At 50.3% G+C, this 18,283-nt stretch overlaps 1 protein-coding gene across 1 annotated transcript in view; it reads right to left on the bottom strand.

The window, feature by feature from the left end:
- PTPRU (protein tyrosine phosphatase receptor type U) overlaps nt 1-18,283 on the bottom strand; it is an 88,525-nt gene that overhangs the window by 22,022 nt on the left and 48,220 nt on the right. The window contains 2 exon segments of the mRNA XM_070384323.1: nt 9,653-9,810; nt 17,985-18,123. Of these exon segments, the coding sequence (XP_070240424.1) occupies nt 9,653-9,810; nt 17,985-18,123 (297 nt within the window).

Below are 18,283 nucleotides of genomic sequence, written 5' to 3'. Positions count from 1 at the left end.
CTGCAACCCCACCCCAGGTAGCTCCACTTCCCCAAACTCCAATCTCTGCCTCCTCAAATCAGGGAGACTGCGGGCCCTGCTTGGGTTCCACTTCCTGTGCCAAGGTTTGAAAGCTGCCTCCAGGTAGAGGGGCGATGCGAGGCAGGTGCTTCGGTTTGTTTTGCTTTTCTCAGGAATCACAGTGGCAGACTGCCTGGTGCCCAATGTCTGAAAACAACTGTTTCACATGTTTTATCCAGATTTCCAGTTGCTTACAGCTGGAGGGCAAGCCACGTACCAGTTACACACGTGTGTGTGTGTGTGTGTGTGTGAGTTACTTATGTCTCTTTGTGACCCCATGGACTGTAGCCCACCAGGCTCCTCTGTCCATGGAATTCTCCAGGCAAGAATACTGGGGTTGGTTGCCATTTCCTTCTCCAGGGCATCTTCCCTACCCAGGGATCAAACCCAGGTCTTCTGAATTGCAGGCAGATTCTTTACTGTCTGAGCCACCAGGGAAGCCCACCCATTACACATTTGTGGTCAAATGCCTCAAGCCCTTCATTTTTCAGGTAGAGAAACTGAGATCTGAAGAGGAGAGATTTGCCTAAAGTCGTGGCTGCCCAAGTGTGTTTCAGAAAATACTGGTCTTGCCAGATGACTCACGTATTCAACAAAGAGAAGGTCATGGGGAGGGGTTCTGTGTTTTAAAGGAGTTTGTGAAATTCTGGTTTAAATAAAAATAAGTCGGTTGTTTTCCCCTGTGAAACCTCCTAGGGCTTCCAACAAGTTAGTGTGTATTTTAAATCTCCAAGAGATGGGTGGAAATAGCAAGGTTTCACCTCCGTCTTTTACCACAGACAGTTTGTTTGTTTCATGAAATATCCTCAGGGGAATACAGTATACTATGGCGATTAAGAGGCAGTATCTGGTGTCAGACAGGCTTCAGATCAAATCCCAGCTCTGCATGTAACCTTGGGGATGTTACTTACTCTCCAGAAATTTCCCTTTTCATATGGCAAATGAAGATTAAAACTGTTACTCTCCAATCTGATGGTATAAATATTCAATGTGCATGCACACTAAGTCACTTCAGTCGTGTCTGACTCTTTGTGACCCTGTGGACTGTAGCCCGCCAGGCTCCTCTGTCCATGTGATTCTCCAGGCAAGAATACTGGAGTGGGTTGCCATTTCCTTCTCCAGGGGATGGATCTTCCTGACCCAGGGATCAAGCCCAGGTCTCCTGCGTATCCTGCACTGCAGGCAGATTCTATACCAAGATTATGTATATACAACACCCATCCCAGTGCCTGGCACATGAGCACCTGCAGATGGGGCTGTGGACATCATCGGGAGTTTCCAGGAAAAGGAGGATCCCCCTGAGTCTCAGAAAGCCAGGCCAGATGGTTGACAAGAGGTGGCCTTTCTGCCCGGGTCCTTCCCACCACTGGATCCTGGTCTAAGACATGACAATTCTTAGAGCATCCACAACAAGCACACAAGACAAGCACACAAATTTCAAGCCAAGAAAAAGATTTCTGCTGGTTCAAAGATCTCAGAGATGAAGGGGATCTCTGAGATCTCTGAAGGGGTCTCTAAGGGTTCTTCACGGAAACCGTGTTGAAGCTCCATAGTGAGCTCTCCAGGCAGAAAATCCAGCAGCTCATCTCAGAGATCTTGAAAGGCTGAAAGCCCTGATACGGCCTCACAAGTAGGCATGGAATCTGGCAATGGCTGAAGACGAGCAAATGCCCCCTCTGGTTGGGAGGAAGCCAGAGCCAAATCTGGGCAGCTTCCAGGTAAGCCCAAGAGCAACACAAGATGTTCTCCAAACAAGACCACCAGAGGACAAAGGATGATGAATGATGATGCTGCCAAGAAGATGCTCCATTTCCTGGGCCCAGAGAAGACATGTCCTTACTCTTCTCACCCATGCATTCCCATGGGATCTCTCTCTCTAACACACACACACACACACACACACACAGATCCTGATATGTCCTTACTCTTCTCACCCATGCATTCCCATGGGATCTCTCTCTCTCTAACACACACACACACACACACACACACAGATCCTGAGGACTAGCTTGCCCACACAGCTGGAAGCCCCTGAAAGGATGAGAGAAAGGAAGGTAAGAGCCAGCCCTCAGCTTCTTGTCTTTCTCCAGCTCCATAATGATTATGGGATAATTTGGGGGAGTAACCACTGGATGCTTGCTCCTTGGAAGAAAAGTTATGACCAACCTAGACAGCATATTAAAAAGCAGAGACATTACTTTGCCAACAAAGGTCCATCTAGTCAAAGCTATGGTTTTCCAAGTAGTCATGTATGGATGTGAAAGCTGGACTATAAAGAAAGCTGAGCACTGAAGAATTGATGCTTTTGAACTGTGGTGTTGGAGAAGACCCTTGAGAGTCCCTTGGACAGCAAGGAGATCCAACCAGTCCATCCTAAAGGAAATCAGTCCTGAATATTCACTGGAAGGACTGATGCTGAAGCTGAAACTCCAATACTTTGGCCACCTGATGCGAAGACCTGACTCATTTGAAAAGACCCTGATGCTGGGAAAGATTGAAAGTGGGAGGAGAAGGGGACAACAGAGGATGAGATGGTTGGATGGCATCACCGACTCGATGGACATGAGTTTGAGTAAATGCCAGGAGCTGGTGATGGACAGGGAGGCCTGGTGTACTGCAGTCCATGGGGTTGCAAAGAGCTGGACACGACTGAGCGACTGAACTGAACTGAACTGAACTGAACCACTGGACAGCTGATGTTTTGCGGGGAGGACTGGAGGCCCAGAGGAAAGAACACTGAGTGTGGAGTCAGAGAAGCCTGAATGTGAATTCTGACTCAAGTCACTTGACCTCTCTGGACCTCGGTTTCCTCATTTGAAAATGAGGATCCTTAGATTTCCCTCAAAGACAGGCATTTCCCCCAATTCCCATCCACCCTTGATGAAGACAGGCCACCAGTTATGCAACCAACAGCACACTATACTCCTTCACTATTTGCAATTAGCAAGCAACTTTAAAGAAACACAACCTGTAACAATAGCTAACAATATCTAACATACTGAGGGCTTTCATATGCCTGGCATGATTCTTAAGCCATTCAATCCTTAGAATATCCCTATGATGTAGGTATTATTGTTATTCCCCTTGTTACACAGGGGCTTCCAGGGTGGCTCACAGGGTAAAGAATCTGCCTGCAATGCAAGAGACCTGGTTCAATCCCTGTGTTGGGAAGATCCCCTGGGGCAGGGGATGGCTACCCACTCCAGTATTCTTGCCTGGAGAATTCCATGGACAGAGGAGCCTGGCGGGCTACAGTCCACAGGGTCACAAAGAGTCAGACACGACTGAGCGACTAACACTTTCCCTTGTATGGCTTCCCAGGTGGCGCCAGAGGTAAAGAACCCACCTGCCAATGCAGGAGACATAAGGACACAGGTTTGATACCTGGGTCAGGAAGGTCCCCTTGAGGAGGGCATAACAACCCACTCTATATTCTGAGGCCAGAAGGGTTAAGTGCCCTGCTCCTTAAGTGGCAGCATTAGGATTTACGTTCAGGCCCATCTGACTCCGGGACCCTATTGTCTTCCTCTGATTTCCTCTTCCTGATAAGAGGGCATTTGCGGTGTCAAATAAGGGGCATTTATTTGACGAACCATTTGGCCGGAACCCTCTGGTTTCCCATAGTGGACAAGAGCTCTGGAAGGATGAGAACCCAGAGGGTGTGAGGGTTTCAGGGCAGGATCAGAATCCACAGGTGCACATTCCAACAACTTGGGAACATCCCAGCTCAACATTTACTCAGCATGGGAAGTCCCTATTTAAAATTTCCATACTAAGGTTGAATCTAATCAACATGGTTCTAAACCACAAAAATCTGGCCTCTTCCCAACAAAAATCTGTTAGGAAAAGAAAAGTAGCGGCTAGACCAGGACGCGACATAAAGAAAGAGAGAAGCCTTAAGACTGAGCTTCAGTCTCCTGAATACATCTTGAGCTTCCCAGCCGTCACACCTTACCCCTGCGTCCAGCATCCTGCCTTCAGTGTCCACCCCTCCTCACCCCTCATCAAATCTTATCCATCTCAGCTGAAACCCTGACCTCCCCTGCCCAAAGGTGTGTCTTCTCAAGACTATGGCAACACATTGTCCCCACCTCCCCAGCAGTTAGCCCAGTGCTGAATCTCCTGGGTCCATCTCACCTCCCAACTAGACAGTGAGCTCCTTGGGTGCAGAGCCCATATTTCCTGCCTCTCTCCGTCTCTCCTTAGGACTCAGCAGCAAGATGCATGCCCACACCACCCCCACCTCCCACTCCCCGCAAAACCCACTTGAGTTTTCAGCCCAAGCAGACCTCGCCAGGTTGTCCTCTGTGCATTTACACATGCTGTTCCTCATGCACAGATGCCTTTGCTTCCCCGTCTCTGCCAACCCAAATCCTACCCCGTCCACCAGGCCTGCGTGATACAGCCCAAACAGCAATTTGCAATTCAAAGAGACCTGCATTTAAATCCTGACTCTGCCACCTTCTGGCGGTTTGACCCAGACAAGTGATTCTCCTCTCTGCATCTCTGTTTCCTTGTTTGTAAGATGAAGAGTTGATTAACAGCTCAATGGCAACCCACTCCAGTACTCTTGCCTGGAAAATCCCATGGATGGAGGAGCCTGGTGGGCTGCAGTCCATGAGGTCGCTAAGAGTCGGACACGACTGAGCGACTTCACTTTCACTTTTCACTTTCATGCATTGGAGAAGGAAATGGCAACCCACTCCAGTGTTCTTGCCTGGAGAATCCCAGGGACGGGGGAGGCTGGTGGGCTGCTGTCTGTGGGGTCGCACAGAGTCGGACACGACTGAAGCGACTTAGCGGCAGCAGCAACAGCAGCACGCAGGGCTGTAGTTAAATTTAATGAGGGAAGGTCACAAAGAACATCATGCAAGTCAATGGACTTGAAAGCATAAATGAAATGGACACATTCCTAGACAAGACACATTCCTTTTTCAAGACACTAAAAGTGTCTTGAAAAAATAGAAAGCTTGAAGAGGAGCTCTTTCTTCCTTTAAATAAATTGAATTAAAAGTTTTAAATGTTTCCATAAAGAAAACAAAAGAAAAGGACTCTTTTGGTTTCACAGATGAATTCCACCCAACTTTCAGGGAGTTGGAGCCAACAACTCCAATCTTCTGTGATAAGGCAAAAAGAGACAAGATCTCCATGCATTTTATAAGACGAGTAGAATCTGGATACCAGAAACCAGACAAAGATAGCACAAAAAAGACAAATTATAGGCCAATCCCACTGGGGAATACAGCTTTAGAATCTTGAACTATATTATACTAAATCCAATAATTAATAAAAAAATATTACGCATCAGACCAAGTTGAATTTACCCAAGGAATGGAAGGTTATTTTAACATTAGAAAATCTATCAATACAATATTGTAAAGCAATTATCCTCCAATTAAAAATAAATAATTTTTTAAAAAGGGAAAAAAAAGGAGAATCTAAAACTGTCACTCACCTCACTAACAAACTAAAGGAAGAAAAATGACATTATGAGTAGCTTCTAAAGAGTCAAACAAATAGACAAAAATAACAATACAGAAATAGACTCACAGGCCTGGAGAACAAACTAGGGTTTGCCACAAGGGCAGGGGGTGGGAAGAAAGGCAAAATAGATGAAAAGGATTCAGAGGTACAAACTACCAGTTATAAATTGTAAAAGCCACAGGGATGTAATACACAGCACAGAGAATATACCCAATACTATTGTAATAACTTTCCGTGGTGTATAATCTATAAAAATATCAAAGCACTATATTACATACCTGAAACTAACAATGCTGTAAGCCAACTATACAATAAAAAAAGAAAGTTTATCAAGGTGGATGCATATAAGACCAATATCTATCCACACAAAAATCAATTGCATTTCCCTATATGACCAATACTTAGAAATATAATATTCTAAAAATGTACCCCATGTGCGCTGGGAACACTGGACATCCATATGCAAAAGAATGAAGTTGGACCCTTATCTAACATCATACACAAAAAGTAACTCAGAAAGGACTAAAGACCTAAATGTAAGACCTAAACATAAGGCAAAAGCTTCATGACACAAGATTTGGCGAGAATTTCTGGGCTATGATACCAAAGGCATAAGCAACAAAAGAAAAAAACAGACAAAATGGACAACATCAAAGTGTAAACATTTGTTCATCAAAAGATACTAATCGCAGAGTAAAAAGGCAACCCGCAGAATGAGATAAAAATGTTTGTAAATCATTTATCTGATAAGGATTAATATCCAGAATAAATATAGAACTGCTAAAACTCAACAGCAAAAGGACAAACAGCCCAATTCAAAAATTCTCCAACTAAGTACACAAACAGCCAATAAACTCATGAAAGGATGCTCAACATCACATCACTCCAGCATGAGGGAAAAGAAAATCGAAACTACGAGATACCATCTCACATCCATGAGGATGGCTGCTATAAAATTTTTTTTTTCTTTAACAGAAAGCAAGTCCTGGCAAGGATGTGGGGAAACGGGAACCCCTGGGCACTACTAGGGGGATGCAGAATGGTGCAGCCACGGTGGAAGACAGTATGGCAGGCCCTCAAAAAATCAAAATAGACCTCCTATATGATCCAGCAATTCCATTTCTGGGTATATACCCAAAAGTACTGAAGGCAGGGACCCAGAGAGATATTTGTATACACCCACCCGCTCCAGTGTTCTTGCCTGGAGAATCCCAGGGACGGGGGAGCCTGGTGGGCTGCCGTCTATGGGGTCGCACAGAGTCGGACAGGACTGAAGCGACTTAGTAGCAGTAGCAGCAGCATGTTCATAGCAGGCTTCCTGGTGGCTCAGGCAGTAAAGAATCTGCCTACAGTGCAGGAGACCTGGGTTCCATCCCTGGGTTGGGAAGATTGCCTAGAGAAGGGAATGGCAACCCACTCCAGTATATTCTTGCCTGGAGCATTATTCACAATAGCTAAAACTTGGAAACCACCGAAGTGTCTATCAACAGGCAAATGGGTCAGAAAAGCAAGCATATACATACAATAGAATATTATTCAGCCTTAAAAAGAAAGGCAATTCTGGAAGTTCCTTGGTAGCCCAGTGGTTAGGACTCTGAGCTTCCACTTCAGGAGGCACAGGTATGACCCCTAGCCAGGGAATTAAGATCCCTCATGCCATGCGGTGCAGCCAAAAACTAAAAGTTAAAAAAATTAATTTTTTAAAAAAGCAATTTTAAAAAAGGCAGTTCTAAAAGATGCTACGACATGGATGAACTCTGAGGACATTATGCTAAGTGAAATAAGCTAGTCCCTAAAGACAAGTACTGCATGATTCCACTTATATGAGATAGTAATCAAAGTCACAGAAAGTAGAATGGTGGTGGCCAGGAACTGAGAAGAGAGGGAACAGGGAGTTTAATGGATGTCGAGTTTCGGTTTTACAAAATGAAAACCAATCCTTAGATTCAATGCACATTCCGCCAACAAAGTTTTCCAAGGAATTTGAAGAGATGATTCTAAAATTTTTAAGGAAAAGAATGAAGGCAAATATATCCAAGACATCCTTGGTGAAGAATAAGGTTGAGAGGGCTTGATGTTTCAGATATCAAGACCTAGATACCTATGGTAATTAGCTAGTTTGGTACTGACACAGGAATCACCAAACTGGCCTATGATAAAGAACAGGGAGCCAAAACATAGCCCATATATATATGGAAATGTGATATATGATACGGGGTGGCTCTGCAAATCAGTGGTGAAAATATGAACTATAATACCTGATGCTGGGACATCATCAGGTATTATGATGATGGTTTTCCGATGGTTTTCAGTTGGTTTTCCCTATAGAAAAAAAATAATTTATATCACATACAAAAATCAACTACAAATGGATAAAGACGTAAAAGTGAAATGCAAAATATTAAAAGTTTTAGAAAAAAGTAAAAAATGTCTTGCAACTTTGCATACAGAAGAATTCATTAAACAAACACAAAAATAGAAATCAAAAAGGAAAAGACTGATGAACTTGACTAAATCTACACAAAAATTTGTTCATCCAAAGACACTATAAATAACCAGTGAAGATGAGCCACAAATTGGGAGAAGATATTTGCAATTCATAAGAGACAAATGAGTCTCATCCTAAATATATAAAGAACTCCTAAAAACCACTAAGAAAGCAACAGAAAACCAAACAGAAAATTAGGTAAAAGACATGAACAGGCATTTTACGGAAGAAGAAACCTGAATGGCCGATGATGATTTGCAAATATGTTCAACTTCATTAGTAATCAGAGAAATGCAAATTAAGACTATAGAGAATTACCATCTTTATACAAACTAGTTTGGCAAAAGTGAAGAAGCCTGGCAAGTTTTGATCTCGATGTGGAGTGATGCAAACTCTTACACCCTGCTGCTAGGAATGAACACAGGCAAAGACGCTTTGGAAAACAATTTGGCCCTGTCTCAGAAAGCAGAACAAGCACATACTTTATAATCCAGCAGCTCTTATTTCCAGAAGCTGCTGTGCAGGTGCATCTAGAGATTCATTTAAGAACATTCACAGCAGCCTCGTTTGTAATAACAAGAAAACTAGGAACAAATCAAATGCCCGTGGATGGCAGGATGGAGAAATAAATTGTGATATATTCATACAATGGAAAACTATACATCAGAGAAAATAAATGAACTATAGCAAAACATCCACCTGGGTAAATGTTGGAAACATGGTGTTGAGCTGAAAAATAGAGAGCAATTTCATTTTTATCAAGCTCAGAATGAGCGAAATTATAGAATGCACTGTTTGGGGACACATGCACACATGGTAAAAATTACTCCCCAAAAGCCAAGAAAGTTATAAACATAAATTTCAAGGGAATATTTACATCTAAGAGGGAGGTAAGGGCTATGAGAGACGCATTCAGATGACTTTCAAATTCACCAGTGGGCTTCAGCAGTGTTTATTGTATTATTACGACTTCATGATTTTCCTAAATAGTCTATTTCCTTTTGTACAAATCAGCACTAAGTCGAATCAAAAGATGTGTGATGAAGCGATTGATGAGAAGCTCCTAACATATACAGCTGACTCACCCTCCTCTCCCTGCAGGCCAGCCATAGCACTAAATGATGTATATACATTCTCATTTAGTCTCCCAGCAGCACCACCAGCAGAGACAATCTTCCTCCTCATTTTATACACGAGGAAGCAGACAACCAGAGAGGTTAAGCCACTTGCCTCAGGTCACACAGCTCAGGGGACCTGAGATGCAAACCGAGGTCTAATTCCAGAGCACTTCCTTTCACACAGAAGGAAGGAGATGGCTCTGACCCGGCAGCAGCGCTCCCTTCCCTGAGTCTCCAGAACACTTCTCACAATTAACATGGGAACTCACACTCCTTTTAGATGAATCTATGTCTAAGACCTCCATTTTCCTAAAGCTCCTCCAGTGCAAAGATAACACCGGTGCCTTCTCTGTATCCCCAGGGCCTGTGCTGGTACCCAGCAGGATGCTTAGTCCTGTGGTTCGGGGTGTTACAGAATCTGCTGATGGGGGGCTCTGTGCTGTTGGCTCAGGAGTCTGGGGCAGGAGTGCCTGGGGGCCACGAGGAAGGGGCAGGCACTCACCCCGGGGGCTGTAGCCGTGGGCGTCCATGAAGGAGAGGCCCAGCCGCTCATCCTCCTGCAGCGTGCTCTGGTCTGTGAAGCTCCGGTCCACAGCGCTCATCATGTGGGTCTTCTCCTGGCGGTAGTTGACGGTGGCTTTGGTCATGTTCACTGGCTTCCTGCAGAGGAGGGTCGATGGGAGACATGGGTGCTCAGCTGGACAGGACAGCACCCAGAGGTGGATGGGGAGACCCGGCAGTCAGGGGCCTTGAGGCCAGGAGCCAGTCTAGAAGCATCTCTGGGTGCTAAAGGGACTCTGGCCCCACCCTTTGCTCACCAGACCCGGAAAGCTGCCTCTTCACCCAAAAGGGACCGGGCGGGGTCCCTCATGCTGGGCAAGATTGAAGGCAGAAGGAGAAAAGGGTGACAGAGGATGAGATGCTTGCATGGCATCACTGATTCAATGGATATTGGTTTGAGCAAACCCTGGGAGATAGCAAGGGACAGAGAGGCCTGGCATGCTGTAGTCCACGGGGTTGCAAAGAATCAGACACAACTTGGGACCTGAACAACAACAAGGGTTCCTATCCACGGACCTTTGCTGAGAGCGTGCTGCTGTCCACGGGGTCGCAGACACAATCAGACACAACTTGGGACCTGAACAACAAGGGTCCCCATCCATGGACTTTTGCTGAGAGCAAGGGATGGAGCAGTGGTGGCCTCGGGCTGGGATATGCCTCCTAACTCTCACTGGGCCTGAGGGCTCAGAAAATGGGGAGGACAGTCACGCGAGGCCTACTGTTGTGTCACAACAATCACCGCATCCACCACGAGGAAGACGGCTGCCCAGCTCCGGCCCCTGCAGGCCCCACACATAACCTTCCTTCCTCTGGCCTCACCAGGCAGCTGCCCTGGGACCTCTTCCTCCCGCATGGGAAAGCACTGCAATTCTCCTTCAGGCAGAGGGTCTGGCTAGAGCTCGGCCAGTCTCAGCGTCCAGTGTTCAGTGGACACGGAATAAATTCCAATCACGACTTTTTCTTACCCCCAGGAACCCCAGGATGGTCCTCCCACGGGCCACACTAGGCTTAAGTAATCCACACAGCGTCCATATTCCTGTCGCTGCCCACCAGCCCATCCAGCTGCCGGAAGCTGCAGAGGGAGAAGGCCCAGTCCTTCCCAAGAGGGGGAGCTTCTGGAGAGGACCCTGGGCAGGGACCCCTGCACAGCCCAGGTCTCCAGTCCAGCTTTAGATGTGGATGGTAGTTTGCAACCCCAGGGAACATGGAGGAAAGTAGGAGGAAGAACAGGGATGGGAAGGCAAGGATCAAGGCTCCACGTCTGAGGGGCTGAAACACAAGCAAAGGGAAAGGATGTGGGAACGGCGCTGAGACTGGAAAAGAGCCGGGACCCGATCACAGGGAGGGCTCAAGACCAGAGAACCATTCACCTGCCCAGCCGTACAGCATGCAGGACGCAGGGCAGACCTGAGAGAGGACTTCCAGGTCATGCGGGCTCAGGGACACTGGTCATCGTGGAGATGAAGAGGATAGTGTGGGACTCACTCCCCCAGAGAGACAAACTCCACTTAGCCCTTCCCAGCTCCAGAGCTGCTGGGGGCAGGGGAAGGGACAGGATGACCTCTGGATGCCCCTCCTGCCAGGACGACAATGTGTTTCCTCTGGGAAACACAGGAAAGAGGGCTCTGTGTCCGTGCTGGGGACCAGTGTGGCTATGCACTGCGGTGGGTGTGCCTTTCCCAATCTGAGTCGGCTCAGCGGGCCCAGGTCTCGGACTCCCATCCGCCTTCAGGCTCTGGATATCTCCCTCACTCCGGCCCAGGGCAGAGCCAAAGACCCTTTGGGGGCAGATGAGGAGAGGTCTCTGTGGCTGTGACCTTGACCATCAACATAGGACAGAAGGTGGAGGAGGAAGGGAGGTGAAGAGGGAGATGGGGGTGGGACAAGAGAATTAGGAGGATACAGAGAAGGGAGAGGAGGGAAAAAAGGCATAATGACAAGGAGAGAGGTGGGGAAGGAGACAGGGGTGGGGGGACAGGTCAGACACCAGCGACCACAGGGACGACAGACAGAGGGCCTCGGACAGAGGACAGCCCGTCAGGCTGGCTGGACCCTGGAGCCCGGGAGGACCCGTCCCGAGAGGATCCTGGCCTAGGAGGCAGTCTGCAGCAGTGAACCACAGGGCTCTGTTCCCGCCCAGGCCTCCTGCTCTACTTGGCAGAAGAACTTCAAACATCAACCAACCAGATCCGCAGACAGAGCCAGGGGGGACACTGCATTGTGGCCTCCAGCCGACCTCAGGGTGCGATCAAGCCGATGCTGTGTAATATGGACAACTCGGAAAAGTTCTGCATTTAGGTTCAAAATTAAGTGTTCTGTGATAACCCAGAGGGGTGGGATGGGGTGGGAGATGGGGACATATGTATACCTATGGCTGATTCATGTTTATGTATGGCAGAAAGCAACACAATACTGTAAAGCAATTATCCTCCAATTAAAAAAAATTTTTTAAGAATATGAAAAGAATATATATATGTGTGTAACTGAGTCACTTTGCTGTACAGCAGATATTAACACAACATTGTAAATCAACTACACTTCAATAAAATAATGTTTTTGAAAAACAGCTGCAGAGTAGAGGGAGCAGGAGCGCTGCCTTGTTAGGAGCTCAAGCAACAGCTGAGCTGGAGGCTCCACGTGTGTTGACGGGGGTGTGGTTGCTGGAAAAGCCAGTGTGACAATGGGTGATGTCGATGCAAGAAGAGGGTCCAGGGAGGAGGTGAGAGACCACCGTCCTCTGGGCTGGCCTGGGGCCACCTGGGCCTGCTCTGCAAGGAGGGGACAAGCACGGGTGCAGGGGAATGATCTGGAAGGCTTGCAGGGTCAGAGATCCCAGAGGCGGAAAACAGAGCAGCATCGGCAGGCCGTGGAGTTAGACGGGTGCCTGGGCTGCAACCCCGTCTCTGCATGCCCTGTGACTTCTGACAAGTCCTTAACCTCCCTGAGCCTCAGTTTCCTCATCAGTGAAATGGGGCGATCACAGGGCCTCTTCTCGGGGTTATCGTGTGGTTTCTGTGTGAAGAACTGAGCTTAGGGGAGGTGTGCAGGGATCGGTGGGTCTGAGGAGCTGGGCCCAGCTGGAGAAGGGCTGGAGGTGCCCTGGGAGCTGCCCTGTCTCTGCCCCCAACATGCACGCGTACACAGGCTGTGGACCCAGAGCAGGACCCTAGCAAGGACCTTCCTGGACGTTAACTGAGGTCTGATTTCGGGAGGTCCCGACCAGCAGGAGTGGCTTGAGACACAAGGGGCTGCCCTGGGGTCAAGAGGACAGGAGGCTCTGGGAGGTCCAATGACTTGTCTGGGGCGGCTCAGAGAGCTGGATCTGAACCTGAGACTTGGCACAGAGCAAGCGCTCATGACCTCCACACAGGAGGATGGCAGGGAGAGGAGGGACAGCAGAGGAGGGAAGCTCAGAGGCAGAGTGGCCGTGGAGGAGGTGCTGACTCCAGGCAGGGTCGGGGCGGGGGGGAGGCGCTCCCCAGGAGGGGCGGGGCCCCCGGGCAGGTGCGCTACTTACGGGTAGTAGGAGTAGGCATAGTGGTTTCTCCTGGCAGCGTGCAAAGAGAACACACAGGTGGGCCACGGTTCGTGCACGAGGAGGGGCCCAGGGCAGCACCGCCAGTGGGAGGGGCCTGGTGCTTTCTCTGCTGGGGACCGGGCTGGCCTGGGACCAAGGGGTCAGAGGGCCTTCTCTGACCCAAGGGCTGGCCCGGCTCCTTCCAGAACCTTCCCCAAGCCCACTGCTGGAGTGAGAGGAGGTGGGGAAAGGGCTGGGAGGGAAGCAGAGCTTTTACACACATGTGTTCACAAAGAGAAATACACATGCAGACATGTTCATGGATACACACACTCACATAGAAACACATGGACTCACTCATGTACTTACAAACACAGACCTATTACATACATGCAGACACTCAGACACATGTTCTCAAACACACAGATTGACACACAGAGATACCTACAGAGACATATATTCACAAATACACACTCACATAGAAACACATGGACTCGCTCATGTACTTACAAACACAGACCTATGACATACATGCACTCAGACACATGTACTCAAACACACAGAGATACATACATAGACATATATTCACAAACACACACTCACATAGAAGCACAAGGACACACTCATGCACTTACACAGACCTACATGCAGACACTCAGACACCTGTACTCAAACACACACACTGGCACACACAGATACATACACAGACATATGTTCACAAACACACTCACACACAGATGCCTGCATTCACACACTCGAGGTAACTGTGCACTCATCCTTGCAGACCACCCCCGGCAGTCCCCATGCCACCCCCCTGCCCCCCGCAGGCTCCACTGCCCCTGAAGGGACAGCCCTCTGCAAGCTGGGAAGAAATGAGCGGCCGGGATGGGGAGGGGGGCTGGACGCCAGGGGGGCCCCCCTCAGCCACGCGGACTGCCCCTGGGTGTGGGGTCCACTAAAGGAGCCGCGTGGCCCCCTCGTGAGCACCCAGAGCACAGCTGGGCCGAGAGCCCTGACGGGACCTCGAGGCACCGGCAGTGGGGTCGTGGGGCAGGTCTGATCCCACCTCCCCGGCGAGGAGCCGGGTCCCAAGAGTCATGTCAGTCCGCGGCTCACAGGGGGTCAGCGAGAGTCCAGACCAGGCCCAAGACCCTGACCCCAGAGCCAGCCCCTCCTGAGGCCCCTTCCAGGCCCGCTCCAGGGTCCTCCACTCACCCGCGCCCACGTCACCCCATCAGCAGGGAGGGGAAGGCAAGGAGATGGGAGGGGAAGACAGAGGCCCAGCCAGGGCGGGAGAAACATGGTCGCACAGCACGTCTTCCATCCTAGGGACAGAGTGGGGTCCAGGGCCCTGAGCTGGTCAGAGTGGCCCTGAGGGCAGGGAGATGGGCTGAAGGAGTGGCATTCTTCTGGTCTCAGCTGAACTGTCATAACTTCAAAAGGGCCGATCCTATGGACTCCCCCACAATCACCAACTTCATTAGTTCCCCCTTTGCTCTCTCTCTGCCCCTTCACCCTGACACCCTGGTCTTTTCACAATTTGTGCTTTTTTTAGTTTAATGCCAGACTCCCCATGCATAGCCACAAAGCACAAGAGGACCGCATCGTGGTTGCTTTTGCCCACTGTGGATCCCCAGGGCCCAGGACAGTGCCCAGGGAATATGTATTCCCTCTATACAGATTTTATTAAACCGAGTAATCAATAAATGAAGAAAAATAACTAAAAGAACTCCACCTCTCTGAGCTTCCATTTTCTCCTCTAAACAAGTGAGGTTAAAAATAATCCCCTCCTGGACAGCAAGCATGCACCCAGCCCTTCCCTGCCCCTCTGCTTGCTGGGCCGGGGCGCGGGTTCAGGAGGACCCGAGTATCCATAAGTCATACACAGAGCACCCGGGGGACACACAGGCAACAGGACAGAACCTCCTCTGCCTTCATGCAGTTCTCAGTCCAGCAGGGAAGAGAAACACTGAGCAAAGCCTGTGAGTATGTGAGTGAAGGGCAGGGTGGGGTGGGCAGGGTCGGGGGAGTGCTGCAAAGGGAAGTGGGAGGGTCTCTGGAAGCAGAACTAAAGGGTCCAACTGGCCCGGGGCAGCCCAGAGTTCACAGGGGCAGGTGCATCCAGCCTCACTGTCCAGGGGGCAGGATGAAGAAGCTGAGACCTGCTCCCAGCCACCTCCACCCCACCCCTGGTGCCTCCTTCCTCCAGTAGGGTGCACGGGAGCTCCCTGGGGGCTGCTCGCCCTTAGAAACCTCCTAATCTGTCCATTTCATCCATACCCCAGGCTGAACTGAACACCCCCATCCCTGCCAAAGCTGCTCTGCCCCATGGCACCCACGGTGCAGACTGAGGGAGCCCTCAAGAGCACAGTGAACCCGGAAGGCCAGGTAGGATTCGGGGGAAAGCAGCAAGGGGCTACAGAATGGGACTGAATGGCTTTTAGAGGATCTAAGAAGGAACAGGGCAGAGGCAGGTGGCTACGGGGAAGGGATCCTAGAGGCTTCCAGTAGCAGCTGCATGAAGTGGAGGGCTTCCCAGTGAGGCTCTGGTAGCATCTCTGACCCATCCATCCTCTCTTGGGCCTGGCACTCTCTTTGCTGGGGTGGGTGACCTTCCCTACTTTGCCAGTCTTCCCTTAAGAGTAGATCTGGAGAGACTCAAATACCGCCTGCAATTCCCCGAATCTGACCCCTCCCTTACAGCCCTCTATCTGTGCCACTCCCCACCCCCAGGGCCTCGCCCCCTATAGGAACTTCTGTGTGCCAGCCGTGGTGAGGCCCTTCACATGCCGGGCCACATGGAGGATGAGCTTTGCGGTCAGGCCTGGGTCCAGTCAGGACCTGCTACTTAAAGTGACATGAGCGAGTCGCTTAATAATAGTTTCCCGACCTGTGAAAAGGAACTTAGATCTGCTTTGTGAGTCAGGATCCAGGAAGGAAAAATTCCCTGATGTCTCCCGAGTGCCGGAACAGCGCCTGGTACACAGTAGGTGATCAGTAACTACGGTTCTAATGGGTGATGTGTGGAGAGCTCTTGGCACAGCATAATACTCATTAAATGACAGTTTAAATGATTTTGCCTCAGGAAGCTTCACAGGGAACAATCAGAGCCTGATGCCCTGAACAGACCATCCCAGCACCCCACTGCTGGCATGCCCCCACCCCGAAACTCTTGGGGAGAGTCTCTTTCCTGCTGGTGCCTGGCCTCAGGCAAGGGGGGCCCTGCCCAGTTCTCCTTCTCTCCCTGGATCCTGCTTATCTGCTCCTGACAGCCCAGAGACCCAGAGCCAACCCACCCACGCGTGCCCAACTTGGCAGCAGCAAGGGTCGCAGAAGCCAGAGCCCAGGAGGGGAGAGGATGGAGCAGGCTCTGTCTCTGGCTCCCGGGTGACCTTGGGCAGGTCTCTGCCCCCTCTGGGGCTCAGCGTCTCCATTCCTCAACTAAGGGGCTTGGACCACAGTGTCCTGGGGCTGCCTGGTAGGGAATGAGGTGGGGCAAGGAAAATGAGGTGGGGCAGGGTCTCAGAAGCCCACCGAGTTCCAAACCAAGGCTCAGTCTTTAGTGCCCCATGTACTGGTTCTCAGGAGAGGTTTATTTAGTGTTTCGAAGATAGGTTCTGCTGCTTTTGGAAGATGGGAAAATCACTAGGCTAGACATCCTTGAGGGAGAAGGCAATGGCACCCTACTCCAGTACTCTCGCCTGGAAAATCCCATGGACAGGGGAGCCTGGTAGGGTGCAGTCCATGGGGTCGCTGGGAGTCGGACACGACTGAGCGAATTCACTTTCACTTTTCATTTTCATGCATTGGAGAAGGAAATGGCAACCCACTCCAGTGTTCTTGCCTGGAGAATCCCAGGGATGGGGGAGCCTGGTGGGCTGCCGTCTATGGGGTTGCACAGAGTCAGACACAACTGAAGCGACTTAGCAGCAGCAGCAGACATCCTTGAACTACAATGGCAGCTCTCAGTGTCCAGGTTCAGAGCCTCCACAGTTCTAAACTTGGAGATTCTCAGAATCTCACATCCTGGATTTCTAAAACTCCAAAACAGTTTAAGTTCTAGGTTCTAAGATAGGCTGGTATGCAGTCTGCCCACTGTGAAATGTACCCAAAAATGCCTCCCACACAAACATAAGGCTGGACCTTTGAGGCCTGGGAAATGGCAAGGGCAGGAAGGGAGGTCTCCTCTGAGTCACAGGCCCAGAAGGACTCCTCAGGGATCAACAGTAACAGAGTCCAGGGCAAGCTGAGCCCAAGAGAAGATGGAGCCTGGGAAGAGCCGCTGCTCAGGGTCCTCGGTGTGAAGGGGAGTGAGCCCCGCCCCCCACTGCTCAGGGACAACACGCCAACCCCGTGGTTAGGGCAGACGCGATGGCAGAAGATCTCTCGTGCACTGAGGATGCCAAGTCAGGTCACCTCCCCACCATCCCCATCAGAACAGCCCAGCGGGCACAGTCGGGTGGGGCCACTCCCAGCACGGCTCCTTGGCAACGGACACTGAGAGCCTTTCCCTGGACAGGGGCACCTGGCACCGGCCAGACCTGGGCTCCAGCCAAGCCACTCTGGGGCAGCTCCATCTGCAGAGTCTTGGGCTTCCCCTCACCGGCTTGGGTCGATCCACAGGCCTGATGTCCAGGTTGGCAGCCCTCCACACGCCCACCAGGTGGCTGCCCAACCAACCCTTAGCCTCCTCTCTGCTCACCCAGCCTCAGACAGGCAGAAGCCCCGGGTGGGCCAGGGCACTGGCCTCACTCACCCCTTTCGGATGATAATAATAATGGCCCCCAGCAGGAGGATGAGGACAGCAAGGCCCCCCGCACAGATGCCCAGGATGAGTCCCATCTCCTCCGACCTCTGGGACACCTCCAGGGGCTGTTTGCTTTCCTTGCAGGCGGCTGGGGAGAACAACACAGGACAGAGGATCAGAGCGGAGGCGGGAACCACCTTCCCCCTGCTTGCAGAGGTCTAAACTCCGGGAGTTGGTGATGGACAGGGAAGCCTGGCGTGCTGCAGTCCATGGGGGTCTCAAAGAGTCAGACATGACTGAGTGACTAA

Source organism: Bos mutus, chromosome 2 (genome assembly GCF_027580195.1).
Source record: "Bos mutus isolate GX-2022 chromosome 2, NWIPB_WYAK_1.1, whole genome shotgun sequence".
Classification (NCBI taxonomy): domain Eukaryota; kingdom Metazoa; phylum Chordata; class Mammalia; order Artiodactyla; family Bovidae; genus Bos; species Bos mutus.
Note: the sequence above shows the minus strand (reverse complement) of the source record. Positions and strands in the feature narration are given on the sequence as shown.